Source organism: Suricata suricatta, chromosome 7 (assembly GCF_006229205.1).
Source record: "Suricata suricatta isolate VVHF042 chromosome 7, meerkat_22Aug2017_6uvM2_HiC, whole genome shotgun sequence".
Lineage (NCBI taxonomy): Eukaryota > Metazoa > Chordata > Mammalia > Carnivora > Herpestidae > Suricata > Suricata suricatta.
In genome coordinates, this window is record NC_043706.1 from 94,649,540 (window position 1) to 94,666,385 (window position 16,846).

General features: G+C 41.9%; 1 protein-coding gene across 1 annotated transcript in view; it reads left to right on the plus strand.

Moving 5' to 3' along the window:
* FIG4 (FIG4 phosphoinositide 5-phosphatase) overlaps positions 1–15,376 on the plus strand; it is a 120,906-nt gene extending 105,530 nt beyond the window's left edge. The window contains exon 22 of the mRNA XM_029943205.1: positions 15,067–15,376. Within this exon, the coding sequence (XP_029799065.1) occupies positions 15,067–15,244 (178 nt within the window). The 3' untranslated portion in view covers positions 15,245–15,376. The remainder of the gene's footprint in view (positions 1–15,066) is intronic.
* Positions 15,377–16,846: the final 1,470 nt, after the last annotated feature.

The window sequence follows — 16,846 nt, forward strand, 5'->3', positions numbered from 1 at the left end:
TCTCTCTCTCTCTCTCTCTCTCTCTCTCTCTCTCTCTCTCCCTCTCCTTCCCCCCCCGCCTCTCTCTCAATAAACTTTTAAAAAAGCTTGTTAGGAAAAAGATGCAGGATACAAGAGATGTAGTGATATGACATGGCAAACTCATTGGTAGCATTCTGTAAATCAAAAAGTAAAAATATCTGAATGGGCACAAAGAATAGAAGTTGGGTGTCATCACCTGTGTGAGAGAGAAAAGACACACGGCCATTACTGTAACCCATTGGTCTGAGTTTCCAGGAGTGACCCACCACTGCTGCTGCTGTTCTAGGAAACTTGAGGACAGACTGCTCCCAGAGGCTGCCGTGGAAGGTCTGATAGATGACCAGTTGCTCCAGAGTCCACCGAGGCCACAGGCAGGCCGGGAAGGGACGGCTCCGGGAGGCGCCGCTCCATGCGTTGCCCTTTGAGAACAGCTGTCAGGCTCTTGCCACAGCAGCCTCCGTGCTGTGCAGGATAACCAGTCCTGTTGCCCGTAGCTCAAAGCCAAGTGAGGTACAGCCTGCAAAACAACACGGCCAGATACTGTCAGCCGCTCTTCCGGTGTTTGTAATAAAACAGCTGAAATCAAGAGAAACTGCACTTCTTTTTACACGAAGATGGATAACATGCCCTACAAGTGGGAGGGAAACCAAACAATTCATAAATTGTGTCCTAAATTGGAAGCATCTTCCCTATGTTGGATCTGAAAATCATCCCGCTTCATTTCTCTAAGCTCAAAAGCTTTTTGAAAAAACACAAAGGACACTTTTGTTTTATAGTTTTCAGGGAGAATGTACAGTGTTGCTCTGCCCTACCTCAGCAATAAAAATATTAATGGCCGACACGTAAAAAGGACCACCACTGCCGCTCACATATGTGCTGGTGGTAGACTGTCCCTTCTGTCTCCTCTGGTAGCAAACACACATGCCCAGTTGTGCCCAACTGCTGGAATTACTCCTTCCTGCTAAGCCCTTCCAGGAAACGGGTCACCCGGGAGGCCTGGCTGTCCGCCCCTTGGTAAAGCAAGAGACAGCTAGAGCCGCATGTGCTTTGCTCGTTGGCTGGCTATGTTGCTCAGAGTTCAGGTGCAGAAAACATAATCCATTTTAGGTGGATTAAAGAGAGAGTGATTTATTACAGGATTTTAAGTGACTTTCAGAATCACTGGAGGGCTGAAGAAAAGAACTCTAGACACAGCCTGTAGGAACAACTCTCCAAACCATATGGCAAGCCCTCAGAACGGCTTCTGCATTTGCCTTGATCAGGAACTATCACAAGTAGCTGCTGGGCGCCAAACCAGCCTCTCAACTTTAATCAGGGAGCCAGCACTGCTGTGGCCAACTCAGGAATATGTTGCCTTTTTCACAGTCTGCAGAACTGATATGCTGTATCTTGCTTCCTTGCGTGTGACTCCACTCTAAATCAAAGCCTCCCGTGAGTACGAGGTGGTGGGTAGAACCTAAATGATATTTTGAACCCAAACTGCAAGGGAGTATGGGATTTTTCCGCTTTTCCTGCACCCTAGAAGGGGATTTCAGGTAGATATTGGGGAACCTAAATGCTGTTCTCTGCCCCAGTCTGTCCTTCCAGCCACCCATGAATCCATGCAAACTCCTCTGCTATCAGTGGAACCCACTCCCTTCCTCACAAGTTACTGCATCCCGTTCAAAGCCCAGGATCTCTGGATTTTGTGCAGCTGTCTTCATCAGATCCAGATACGGCTTCTACTGACCTATAAACAAAAAGGCTACCTGTCTGCCCCAATATATAGTGCTTGCAAAGGAAAAGAAAAACCCTCACTTAGAAAGGGAGAGAATAGGAAACGTATAACTGTCATTTGCGTTAGCAGTCATCACTCCTATCAGGCAAGAATGGTGAAGGCACCCTGCTCAGAAGGGAGAGTGAGGCCCTTGGGCAGCCCTCTGGAAAGAATGCCTTGCCCATTAAGCCCCATGACCCAAATCCAGCCGGTGTACTAGCCATCTCCCATCCACGGCAATGAAAGTGTAGCTGATAGGCGGTTGTTTTTAAGTTTCCCAACTCTGCTGGTACTCCTGCGGCTATACAGGCACCGCCTAGTTAGCCAGCTGCAGATGAACCACAAGATTAAGGGTTTCTCCACCTTCTGCCTATGCCCCCCAAGTCTCTGCATTGCTAAATAGCCTCCACGTCCGGACATCTGCAGCCGACAGCTGCCTTGGAGGAGACCAAGTCCTGACGGAGTAGATGCAGGAATCAAGCTGGAGTCGACTTTGCCCCGGAAGCAGCCCCAGGTGTTGTGGCAGCGTCCACCTCAGCAGCAAGGACAGTGTGGCCACACAGGCAATGCCGTACCAAATTGGGGGATAGGTGAAAAATATTCTTTTTAAAATAACTATGCCAGTTTGGTTCTGGGAAGAAGACAGCAACAACATAGTTTTAAACTCTGAATCCTCACAGAAAACAGAACAACTTTGGTAGCAAAACCAAATACCCATAGGCATTTACCTCAAAACTATGCAAGTATCTCCAAAAATCCCGAAGTATAAGCAGGTGGTGGAGGTGACCCACCAACAGCCACCAGACCTGCACTGTGTCAGTGTTGGTATAAGAGGAAGAGGCGGGAGGGAACAGCAGGGTATCTGACACACCTCAGTAGCTGACAGGAATTCATTGGAGATCACTGCTGGCCAGTTTGAGCACAGCCACTGAAACTGGAAGGATTTACCCGGTTCAGTACTAGCTCAGTGGAGGGGGTTCTGGGTGGACTCTGAAAGGAGCTGGGGCAGTCTGGGCCACAAACTCTTGAAACCAAACCGCCAAAGCTCCCTTCCAGGGCAGGGGACCCATCTGACTCCCCATGAACTCAAAATTGAGCAAGCAGGACCATGACAGACAAGAAGGAAAAAGAAAAGCAGAGAAAAGAGAGAGGTGCAAGAGATCTCAGAAAGCCGTTTGCCGTGGTTTTAAATACTTTACAAAAACAACCAAAGAAGTTCTGTCAAGTCAGTCAACCTGTCTTGAACTACACCATCTAAAGGTTCGGGAAAACTAATTTTGTATAATGAATATCAGAAAGGTACCAAGATCCAATCCCATATAAAGTTATGAGGAGAACAGAAGAACACAGAGCAGGGATGTTTCTCGGCAGACCTTGAAAACATGTCAATAAAAGAGATCAAAACTGAAGCATGCTGTTCCAAAATGAGCTTAAAATACAAAACTCAAAAATTCAAAAAGAAATGAAGAAAAACATAAAGATTTTAGAGAAAGTATCTAATACTGACAACAGGCAAAGATTTAACATGGATAATAGGAGTCCTGAAGAAGAAAAATAAAGCAAGAGAACAGAAAGAAAATATTAAACATTGTAATGCCAAAAAAATACCTTCTGAAATAAGTAACTACTTAAAACGATATATTGAGAGAGCATGCCATATATGTGAGAATAGTAACCCAGAATGATACAGTAAGTTAACTAGACTTTAAAGGAAAAAAATCCTTTAGACATTAAGGGAAAGAAAATTAGATTGTCCTCAGACTTTTTTAGATGCAACACTTTATGTCCAAAAAATGGAGTAATATATTTAGGCATCCCAAGGAGGGAAAAATGTGAGCTGAGGATATTATTTTGAAATCTTTCAAGTATAAAAGCAGAGACGAAGTGTTATCAACAAATAAGAACTTGTTGTTTGTACACATACAATGGCCCAATAGCAAGAAGAACTTCTGGTGCCCACATTGTGGTCTAGAAATACCAGTTTATCAGTAACAGGAACCAGGGCTCTGGGAGAAGGAGCTGATTCCAGGACAGTGTCAGGAAATGTACAAAAGGAATCTGGAACATTCTTATCAATCCAGAGATCAAGAAAGCTATTAAAGATTACTGGGGTCGCATCTAGAGGACTCAGACGTGAACTTGAAGAGGCTCCCAATGGATAAAGATAGGGTAATTTGAACTTCAATAATAATAATAATAATATAATTCTGATCACAGATTTTCGGGAACCATTTCATCATCTGGAAAACTAGAAAATACAGGGAAAGAATCAAGCATATGACACTTTGAATCTTATGAAAGGTACCACTGGATAGCCAAATAAGAGGTGAGGGAAAGCATCCTTTAAAAAAAAACTGTTAAATGAAAAAGAAATAATTAGAATTGGCAATCTCCAGCAAATTAACAGATGTAGGCATTTAGCATTATTGGCTGTTAACATGAAAAAAGATAAACAACTAGAAGCTATGCGCCTCCTGAGGAAACTGCACACCACCTCCTATGGTCTTGCCAAAGCAATTGAAACAAATTCTCACCAAGTTTCTGGATGCAATTGCTGACTTGCAGGAAATATAAAGGACAGAGGAAGATTTCACACTGCATTATGAATATGTAGTCAGCAAAGTCCAGGCTGAGAGAAACCACAACCCGGATCCTTCAGCCAATAAATTTTTAGAAGAGAGAATCTGTAGATTAAAAATCATATCCCACTTTTGAAAACAGCCAAGATTAAACTATAGGCTAAGGCTGCACATGTGAATGAAAAAGTTGTTTTTAAACGCGCAAAGAAAAATAAATAAACGTGCAAAGAAGTGATTAGTATAGAAGTCAAGGTGATGGCTGCTATGGTTGTGATAGCAATGGGACATGTGGAAGGGGCCCAGCTGCTAGAACTTCTGTTCCTTGTCCTGGGTGGTGTTCACTTTATAATATTGCTGCGTATTTGTTTTGTGCAGTTTCCTATATCTGTGTTTTATAATAAAAAGGTGAAATGCATTGTATTCTGAAGCACAGTAGTTTGTCCCTGGTACATAGTGGGTAAACATTGTTGGTTTTTTTACATTTAACTGACATAAATACATGGCAGTGATATAATGTAACCAAAAACTTTACTCCAACAAGCTGTAAACAGCCTCTAAGGCCTTTATGTATATTACGTTGTTTTTTTATATATATATATAACAGTATAAAAAGTCACATTTTAAGAGCAAAGTGTTCCAACTGTATCTAAGAAACAATGTTACGATATGTTATCTAGATTTATTGGCTCCATTACTCCAAATGCTCAACTATACTTTTGCTCCAGTTTCTACCCATTGTAAATGTCCACTAAATGGACATGGTAAAATGAGTTCACATGGACTCATTTAAAGTACAAATCCTTGGATTGCAAGTAACTTGTTCTATGAATATTCTGCAAGATGAGCAAACATTTCTAATAAATTTTAACTTGATAGGCTAGCCATGTCTTGCAATATGAGTAGTATGGGACACTGAATATCACATGATCACAACTGAGCCAATGGTTCTTGAAATTTCACTTTGCTATCCAAGCACTTTGGATTACAAGCATGTTTCCAGAATGAATTATCCTCGCAAACCAAGGTTTTACGTGTGTCATTTTGTGGGGAGGGCTGAAATATATGGATTGCCCTTTCTTCAGCATTATGTTTAAAGAACACATATATGTATACAATGTTAATGTATATAAGCATAAATATATATTACGTATAAATATTTTATCTGTATATGTAGCATGTCTGTGTAAATGTACATTTGCTATTTTTTATCTAGCAGACCTGATGAAAAATGACAAATGAGTCTTCAAAACATTGAGTTTAGCAGCCTTAGACATTACACATGTGTAAATTTTTTGAGATACATTAAGGTCATTGCGTTCTATAAATAACTGTTCTGTGCTGGGATTGCCTAGGCTTTGGCATAAAATCCTCCACTTTCGTGACCCTGCAGTGCTCTTCTGGCCGGCCTGTCATTGACATGACTCCCTGACAGGTTGAAGACAGATGAGTGTCTGGGAAACACACACGGTAACAGTTTTGCCGCCGTCGTGCTCTCTCCATTCCAAGATGCCATCTCCTTCTCTCCAGTCACCATCTTAGTCTGCTCTGTGGAGTCGAGGTTCCTTATTGCTGAGCCTTTAAAGGGCCTTATCTACACACAGAGCAGCAGCATCTCTGGTTTGTGAGGTTATACATTCCGTGTTCCACCATCACAGATTATATGCTTCACTTCCTTCTCATCACCCCTATTGCTTCTTCTGTGGTGGGTTGTTTAGAGACTAGCAATTGTCATCTTCTCTTGAATGAATTTTAACCTGCCTATGAGATTTCCAACCTCTTAGTGTTTCTGCTGAAGGACAGTCCAATTGTCTTGTCATAATAGCAGCTACTAAAAGGATTTGGAAGTGTTTGAACATAAAGGAATCAGATTTGTTCATAAAGGAATCAGATTCTATGTCATGTTCATTTAGTGTCAATAGCATGATAAGGCTGAAATGATTGAACTTTGTTAGGGATCATGTATTAGAGTCATAGCATTTTGTGTGTTAATATAGACTAGCTGTCTTTTAGCAGGAATAAAAAGGAAATTAATTTTTCTTTACCTTGAGAATGGTTAGAATGTCAGCAGCAGCTAATAACATGATTTAATTTCCTAATACATGGAGAAAGCACTTGCCTCAGAAGCCTGTCACCTTTATTCTGTGATACCCCATGTGTCTACCCAAAAACATGTGAAAATGTCGTGAGGGGCAAAGCAGCAAATAATATGAGAAACCTGTATTTCCCATGTTGAACTTGGCATGATAGTCATGTCAAAATGAGTAAAGGCAGTCCCTACTTTCTTGGGTCCCAGAATATAGGAGTCTGTTTTGCCTTTTGTTTTATTAGAGGTGATCTGAAAATTGACAGATTCCTCTTGATTTCAGCCTATTTAGTAACTTTGTTAATCTCTCCGAGTCACGGTTTTCTCACCTCTAAAGGAGGATAAGGACCTACCCCTTCTGCCTCACCATTGTTTTTTGAGCAACTTTGATAGCTTTCTACCCCACTCGAAAGCACTCCAACTCCCTTCAGTTTGTTTGTCCACTTCTGGATTATCCAAAGAAGGGAACTTAAGAGCAAGTCTTCTGATGGGGAACCTGTCATTTCCCACTGTCCTATCAAATGATAGCTTCCCTATCATTTCAAATAATCCAAATCACACTAATTCCAGGTTTTGAGTTTAGAAACCCAAGATAAAATTCAATTCCTTAACCAGACATCATTCATTCATTCATTCAATGAATAATTATTGAGCACTTACTGTATGCCAGGTGCTCTTCTGGACATTGGAGTTAAGGAGGTGATTGAAATGGAGTTCACATTCCTAGTAAGTATATAAATATATAAATAAAAGATCAGAGAGTGATAAATGGTATAAAGATATATGTTAGGATAATGTGCTTAGAAAGACATAAAACAACCCAAAATTCATGAGGAAAAATAAGAAAGAGATCCTAAAACAGTCTGACCGAAAGAACTTCCTGTGATGTTGGAAATATTCTGTATCTGCACTGTGTAAAACAGTGGCCATTAGCTACATGTGGCTGTCAGACACTTGAAATGTGACCAGTGCTACTGAGGAACTACTTTTAACTTTTGTTTAATTTCAATTAAGTTTAAGTAGCCACATGTGGCTAACAGCCACCATATTGGAGAGGTGCAGTTTGAGAGCTGTATTTTAGAGTTAGGTGTCTATACTTATGCCCAGAATGTGGAAAATATGCAACATTCTCTAGATTTTTCACATGATAAAGCAAACACATTCTCACTCTACCATCTTGGTAAAATAGATTCATGACTAGGCTTCCATATATGAGTACCTTACTGGAAAGATACAAGCAATCTAATAAGACAACTAAAGAGAAGCAATGGACGATTTATATATATATCTATATATAATAATCAAGGGCTGGTGCTATTAAGGCATTTGCCAAGGCTTTGCTTCTCTGAGACCAGAGCATCTGATCAATTTTGAACCCGCTCTTGTTAAAAGCAGACGAAATTATGAAAGAAATGATCTAATGCTTGTTATCCTCAAATAAACAGGTTGGTCAAGACCTTCTATAAGGTCCACTTTAATATAATACTTTTTTGATGCTGTGACTCAGTTGTGACCAACAAAGAATCATTTGGTGATGTGAAAGAAATAGGCGTGGGGAAGAAACTTGAGGTTTTGGGTAGCAACAGAAGGGAAAGATACTCTGTGACCAGAACCATTACTGAATTTTCTGGAAATGTCAGATGGGGTTTGATGTATGCCAGAATCCCAATCATATGCAAAAATATCACATATGTAATACTATTGAAATTATACAAAAACTGTCCAGTGTTTCTGTCACCAACCACAAATTATCATGACATTAGTAAATTCAGAAGACGTTTCAATCTGACCAATTAGATGTTTTCTTGTCAGATCAACATGCTTATTGAGTATTCAATATGTGTTAGAAAAAAAGCCTCAACAGGAATTGAGCTTTAAAAGGGACTCAGGGGCACCTGAGTGGTTCAGTCAGTTAAGCATCTGACTTCGGCTCAGGTCATGATTTCCTGGCTTGTGAGTTCAAGCTGCACATCAGGCTCTGTGCTGACAGCTCTGAGCCTGGAGCCTGCTTCAGACTCTGTGTCCCTCTCTCATTCTGCCCCTCGCCCAGTCATGTTTCGTCTCTCTCTCTCTCTGTCTTTCAAGAATATATAAACATTAAAAAATATATTTAAAGGAACTGAACTAGTTCTGCATCCGAGCATGAGATACAGTTGTTATCAGACATGGTCATACTATAACCAAGTGAGTAATACCACATTTAAGAAGGAGCATGGGGGTGCCTGGGTGACTCAGTCAGTTAAGTGGCTGACTTTGGCTCAGATCATGATCTCATGGTTTGTGAATTCGAGCCCCATGTCGGGCTCTTTGCTAACACCCTGAAGCCTGCTTTAGGTTCTGTTTCCCTCTCTCTCTCTGCTCCTCCCCCATTCACAATCTCAATCTCTCTTTCTCTCTCTCTCTCTCAAAAATAAATAAACATTAAAAAAATTTAGAGTATTAAAGGGCACCAAAGAAAGCATTTTCTTTAAAAACATGTGGTGCGTCTTATGAACTTCTGCCTGAAGTGTTTCTCTTCTGTGAATAGGAACCGCAGTTAAGGCCAAGTGACATCAGCTGATGGTGTTTGAGCACACTGCGCAGTACGGGTTAAGCAGCCTATAAATGAACTGCAAATATATTATTTTTAAAAAGACTGTAACATTCCTTGAGGGGAAATACAGAGCTCTTCTTGCGGATGGAACTAGGTTCTGTAGATAAAAAGAAATGAGCCTGCAAATTTGTAATTATAATATTTTATCTCCAGAAATACTGCTGGCATTTGAATTAGGGGCAGTAGGTCTTATTCCTTTGGGGGCTGTGAAGAGAAGTTGAAAAAAATTTCCTGTGTTTATGGCCCAGAGGGAAAAGTGGAACCATTTTTACCATCATGAAAATGTAATAAAAGCCAATTCTCTCTACTGGAATGAATAAACGAAAGTAGTTTCACAATTTCCACATCATTTAGTGTTTAAATACTGGTCTTTTCATCTAGAAATAGATGCCATTGAAGCTAATAAAAAGACAATTCTGTGTAGCATTGAAAGCATTATTGGATTATCCATCTCTCTCCAGTACCCTCAGAGACAAGGTGCTGATCGGCAGCCCCTTGTGAGGGTCTTGGATGTTTTTGTATTTCTTTCCCACCTTGGAAATGTGTAACCCAATTGGGAAATCAGACAAATTCCTCATTAGGACCTGTGTGGTGCATCTAATATTACTGCTTGAATCTTAACAATTAAACATCAAATTAGGGCTCTTGATGGAAGATTACTAGCAGTATATCATTCGAAAGGAGAGCTCTTGTTTAAACGCGTTCAGTACTGCTGATGGACTGCAAGTAAGATCTTATTTAGCCTTTTAGATCCATAAAGTCTCAAGCTTTAGTGAGCATCAGAATCCCCCACTCTCAGAGTTTCTGACGCAGTAGGTCTGGGGTGCAGCGTGAGAGTTTCTATCTCCATCAAGGGCCCAGGTGACGCTAATGCTCCTGGTCTGGGGACCACACTCGGAGAACCACTGCCTTATGACCATGGGGAGCTTCTTGTCACTGGCTTCTTGATGTCCAAGTAAAACAAAGAAACAAAAGTTTTTTACTGTTACTGTTTCTTCTTCCTCATATTTCTGATTATGCCAACAATATTGGGTATATTGTAAGCTTCTTTCTGGCCCAAATCCAGTAATAACATTAAAATTTTGTTGGGGTTTTTTTTTTTTTTCACTCTTTGGGACTTGTATTTTACTATTTAGAAACTTCCAACAGAACTATCCTTAAGTACCTTTGTCAGGAGATGCTTGTGAGAATCTGAATTGGAAAACAGGGACAGGCTTTTCCTACAAAACCACACAACACAGGAACAACAACCAGCCGGTCCTCAAGGTACAAGGTGATCGACTACCCAAGGTACAGTCCAGGAGCCCCCATGTGCTGATTTAGATGAACAACAAAATCTTTGCAGATATAGACTTAAAAAAAATTTTTTTAGTGTTTATTTATTTTTGAGAGACACAGAATCTAAACAGGCTCCAGGCTCTGAGCTGTCAGCACAGAGCCCAATGCAGGGCTCGAACTCACGAACCATGAGATCATGACCTTAGGGGAAGTGGGACGCTTAACCAGCCGAGCCACCGAGGCACCTTGTAAATCCAATTTCATGTACTCGCCCACAGCAGCCAAGCTGCCAGGCACTTCGACTAGTTATGAGCTAGGAAATGGACTGAATTCAGTTTGAAACAATTCAACAGACCCTACAGGAGGGGCCCAGTGACGGTGGGAGGGGCTTGACTGTGGCCACTTGAGTATGCTCTTCCCTCGCTGGGACACCTTCCGTGTTTCCTTGTCCCTGCTGTCACCAACAGGGGGCAATGTGTGTAACGCCTCAATCAAGCCCCTGCTAGAGAGCAGTTGTTGGCTGACAGCAGGATGGATCCACTTGTCAGCAAGCGGAATCTGTCCACATGACTGGGACAGGCTCTACCCTTTGTCCCTGAAGTCCAGATGAGAGTCCCAGACTAAGCATGCTTGAGAGGACCCTTCACCCCCCAAACCCTCAGTACCTGCTGCGTGCTCCCAAGGGGAGACTTGGTTCAGCTTGAAGCCTGGCTCACACCCACTCTTCCCCCCGCAGGACCCTTTGACCATGGCCGGACCCCCAGGACCTGTCACCACCTAGCCTGGCATCCAGTCCACCCCACGTGGTACTGCGTTCACCATTTTGTCTAAGAGACAGGCTGTCTGCCTGCAGGCCAGAATGGTGGGCCCTCTCTGAGCCTCCAAGAGGCTTCCAGACTCTCCTTTGAAGAACTAGATTTTCACACCACTCATGGTTTTAGTTGACAGATCACAGTGGTGACTTAAGGATTTCTAGTCCTTGCCAAGGTTGTCATACATTTCCTGACACCTTCCTGTTTCTTCAGATCTGAAACATCTCCCCCAACGTACCCTGGTTGTTTTATACCCCAAACGACCCTTCCTAGAACAACAGTGGATTCAGAGGATGCCAGCCACATGTGCTGAGCAAGTCTCCTTTACTTTGGTTGCTTCAAAAAAAACAGGGCTTCTACAATATTCCAATTTACTTTTGCTCAGAAGAGAAATGCTCCCAACACCGAGGCACAAAGACAGCAGTCTCTTGGGGCAAAATGACCATGAGAATGACCAGTGACTTTTGTGAGGCCTGAGACAGAATCACTGGGGAAGGCAAGTTCAGTCTGGCATGGGTAGGCATCAGAAGGAAGGCTCAATGACAGGGTCTCCCTTTGGTCTCAAGCAGTCCTCTGAATCTAGAAGAACAAAAAAAGGTAAAGGCAATAGTTAATGAGTTTTCTGACTCCCTGCTTGTTTTGAAACCATAGTGAGGTAGTATCGGAGCCCTACACCCACCTGCCACTCAGTCTGATACCATTTCAGGCTGATGTTTGGCAGTTCGTATTCAGTGTTTATAACTGTTACCATTACTCCATTCTGCAGTGTAGCAGTTTACCAAGAAGTAGGATGAGGACTTCTGATCGATTTACTGATAAGAAACCACAAGGGCACTGGGTTTAAGTGGCTGGTCCGTGACCCTTATCACGGTGGTCTAGGCCCTGCATCCATGGGCAGTTGCCAGGCCCTGGTGCTGTACCTCCCACAGCCTGGTCACCTGTATATTCAGCCGAGGCCTTTGAAGGATAAAACAATTACTTGTCACTTTGCATTTCCCCTTTCTCAACTCATTAAGGTTTAGTGCTCAGATTAGGAATATCTGGTATCATTCCTGCCAGAGAGGTCTTCATTAAATGCACAAAGGGTTCTGGGCAAAGGTCTGGCTTCAAAGACAAGACAAAACCATGAGTCCCATTTAGAATTGACTAAATATTTCATCTGTAAAATGGAGAGTATAATCCCAATGCTTCTTGCCTCCAGGATGAGTGTGAAAAGTAAGATAATATATGTAAAAGGGATTTGAGAAGGGGAAAAGACTAGACGGGTGTAGATGGTGTGGTTCAGGAGTAGTTGCTATGGCTAGTGCTTTGAAGACAATCTCTAAAAACCCTAGTGGAGTCTTCCATTTTAAAGGTTCAGGTTTAGGGCACCCCTGGGTGGCTCAGTTGGTTAAGCACCCAACTTCAGCTCAGGTCATGATCTCGCAGTCTGTGAGTTTGAGCCCTGCATCGCGCTCTGTGCTGACAGCTCAGAGCCTGGAGCCTGCTTCGGATTCTGTGTCTCCCTCTCTCTGGATTCTGTGTGTGTCTCTCTCTCTCTGCTTCTCCCCCATTCATGTTCTATCTCTCTCTATCTCTCAAAAATAAATAAATGTTAAAAAAATTAAAAGTTCAAGTTTAAAAGGTTTGAGCCTGAATATTATCACCCACTAAAGAATTCTAGCATTTCAGTTTGACTTATGTAAATGACTGTAGAGTTGCCGTGTTTTTGTGAGGGAAGATTGAGGAGAAGAGTTCATATATTAATCATCCTAATTGTTCACCACTGTGATGTGTTACCACAGACATTAGAAGAACTGTAACTTCGGTATTTTGAAGAAAACCCCGAAACCAGGCTGGAAAACGGATTGAGATTCAGATGTCTCAGGACTCTTTCACCTTGGTCTTTCATTTTTTTACTTTTGAGTACATCATTTTCCTTTGGTTTTTACTTAAATAAGGTTACATTCTAAGATGGTGTGAAATTATTTAAGTGCTTTGAAAATTAGGAGTGTTTGACAAACAACATACCAAACTTGAAATGAAATATATATTACCCTGAGGTAAAAACCATTGAGGCTGGCTTTCTGAAAGAATATCCCACCTCCAGTTACATTTTATTTTAATGTAATTTAATGCATCTCCAGCCGCAGCAGGATGTGTAAAGGCAAAGCACAGTGAGCTACCTTGACTGAACCCACATTTGAGTGTAAACACATCCTTTGAGGATGGGGGCGCTGCAGCACAGCTCCTGCCTTCCACCGCGCATCTGCACTTCCAAATGTCTCTTGAAATGCTGACATTCCCAGTACAGACCTGGCTGGGGTGAGGCCCAATTCTGCTTCTGATGGTAAGGAATCTCCCCCAGCTTCAGGGGTCCCAGCTAACACATCCAGGACGCCTTCCTGATGCCCTGAAACAAGGAGCAAGGCGCTTGGTCCCCGCCCAGCTGAATGGATTCTTCACATCTCTCTCTGTTATCTTGGTTCTCTGGCAGGAGAAGTGCCCCCACCTCACAGGGCCAGCCCTGGGCTAAGTCCTTCACGATGACATTTTTTTTTTTCAATGTTTATTTCACCTGAGAGAGAGAGAAAGCAGGAGAGGAGAAGAGAGAGGAGGAGACACAGAGTCCAAAGCAGGCTCCAGGCTCTGAGCTGTCGGCACAGAGCCCGATGCAGGGCCTAAGCCCATGAACTGCGTGATCATGAGCTGAAGTTGGACGCTAAACCGACTGAGCTGCCCAGGTGCCCCAACAACGTTTTAGTTTATTGTCGTCCCCATCGGTAGCCCCTTCTTGACCTTCCCTTCACCCTCTACACAAATGCTCACTCTGCATCACACCTGACTTGGTTGACTCATCCCGTGAGGGCCTGCTCTCAGCTAAGGATGTAATGACTCGTGGGTGCTCATCCTTCAGTGAGTAAAGGTTGTGTCAGATACCAAGCTGCATTTTGACAAGGCCTTTCTGGAGACCTTCCACAATGGGTAGATGGAAATTTTAAGCATGAAAATAGGTTAGGTGGATGGGAATGGAGGGGTATTTTTGAACAAAGAGATTCTTGTGTGCTTTCCAGTGCCCCAGAAAGGAAGGAAGCTGCCTATTACTGATCCAAAATCTTTCATCAAAAGCCTGAGGTCAGATGTGTTTCAGAATTCGGAATTTTGGAGTTGTTAGCATAACAACTGGTACATCCCCAGTGTGATCTGAGGACTTGTCTGATAATTAAGCACATTAATATTCACATGAAGTGGGATGAGTATTGTTGGTTCAGGTTAGGATGTGCCGCCAAATGAATTTCACCTGGGTCAGGTTTTACCACCAAAGTAACATTTGATTATTAAAGCCTTTAGGGTTTCAGAATTGCAGATAAGGAATTACTATGCACCTGTAATCATTAACAGTCGTTCACATTTATTGAGCACTTACAGTGTGCCAGGCATTATGCTAAATGAGCACATTATACAGATAAACTTATTTGTTCTTCTTATCAGTGTAAGGAAGAAATTACTATCCCTTTACTGATTCCTACTAAATCTTCCTTTAAAAACTGTTGATTACTGTTAGAACTAATAGACAAATAAGTTGCAGGAAACAAAATTAACATACAAAAAAAACCAACAACCGTGGAGTTCCTATCATGTGTCGAGGAGCAAAAAATTTATAACCCCCATCTAAAGTTACTCTGGTCGAGTGAAGGAGGCAGATGGGTGCACAAACAAAGGGGTGTCCGAGGCATAGAACAGAGGGAGGTTCCTGTGCTTCAGAAAGGCTCCCTGGGCAGATGCTGGTCTAGCTCTGTCCTCTGGGCAAGGAAGAAGCCAACTTAGAGGAGGCAGGGGGGATTGCCACCACCACTTATTAAGTCTGCATGTTCAAGGTCAGTGGCTCTCAGATGCCTTGAGACCATAGTTCCTTGTGTGTCGTTTATTTTCTTTAATGTAGTCCTGTCTCTTCTCTTTTATAGAACACCTATCTCTGCTTTCTCACAAGACAACATCTATGAAGTCCAGCCTCCAAGGGTAGACAGAAAATCTACAGAGATCTTCCAAGCCCACATCCAGGCCAGTCAAGGTATCATGCAGCCTCTTGGAAAGGAAGACACCTCCATGTACCGAGAATACATCCGAAACCGCTACCTGTGAAGAGAAGGCAGGTTCCCCCCATGAATTTGCTTACATTGTAATCTGTTTTATCTCATCTTAAAAAGTTAATTTAGCCATTTGTAGCAAAGTGGATGGACCTAGAGGGAGTCATGCTAAGTGAAATAAGTCAGGCAGAGAAGGACAGATACCATATGCTTTCACTCATAGGTCTAACAGGAGACCTAACAGGGGACCATGGGAAGGGGAAAGCGGGGGAAGAGTTAAGGAGACGGAGGGAGGCAAATCATGAGAGACTCTTGAATACTGAAAACAAACTGGGGGCTGAAGAGGGAGGGGGAAGGGGAAAGGTGGGTGATGGTCATGGAGAGGGGCACTTGTGGGGAAGAGCACTGGGTGTTATATAGAAACCAACTTGGTAATAAACTAATTAATTTAAAAAAAGTTAATTTCCCTGGAGTCCTTTACATCTGAAAGTTTTTTGTCTTTATGTAACTGGTGAACTACAAATTATAGGAAATAAAGAAATGCTTGAATATTTTGCTGTCATTGCCTTTGCTTTATTTTAGAAATACTTTTAGAAATGGAGTCAATATAGGGGCACCTGGGTGATTCAGTCAATTGAGCATCCAACTTCGGCTCCAGTCATGATCTCAGGTCACGATATCCCGCAGAGAGTTCTGTGCTGACAGCTCAGAGCCTGGAGCCTGCCTTGGATTCTGTGTCTCCCTGTCTCTCTGCCCCTTCCCTGCTTGAGCTCTGTCTCTCTCTCTAAAAAAATAAAATAAAAAACGTTAAAAAAAAAGTCTTTAAATAATAAAAAAATAAAATAAATGCAGTCAATATAGTATCATAACGTAATTAAGAAATTAACAGATATTTGTTGAATATCTACTGTTTGCCAGGCACTACGGTCGAGTCTGGGGGATCACAGTAAAGAAAACAGGCCAAAACACTCATCTCTCATGTAAAACAAAGATTATTTTTCTTTGTAGTTAACATATTTTTTATTTACTCTGATCCTATGTTAACTTTGTGTTTTGATAAAAAATTTTATGTTAACTTTGTGTTTTTTGAAACCTCTTCTTCTTAGGAAATAAACACTGAAATATTTATGGATAGAGGGACAAGAGATCAACAAAGGGCCCTCCAATGGTTCAGGAAAAAAGAACAAATGGAGCAAAATATTAATAATCAGTAAATATGGGAAAGTAAATGGCATTTTTTGAACAATTCTTATAATTTTTCCAAAAATATGAAATGATATCAAAATAAAACATTAAAAATGAGTTACCCAGCATAATTTTTGTGATGTGCAGCTGTGTCACCCGATTTGACCTTTGGTGTCCAGTCAGGGGTGATTCGTCATGTGCACATGGTTTGCTATCTGTATAGTCAAACGTAACATGGACAACTTTCTGCATTTTCTGACAGTTTGACACAAATGATGTGATTTCATTATGCCTATGCTTGGTTAATACGTTGTCTCAATTCTCCCTTCTCATAAATGAAACAGGGAAGAAAACCAAGCTAATGAGAGAAGGAAAACTGACTGTCTTAAATGACCTTGAAGGTGTCTCCAACCTGAGATGCTGGAATTCTGTGGAAGGTTCTACAGCAGAACTTAACTAGCAGACCTTTTTA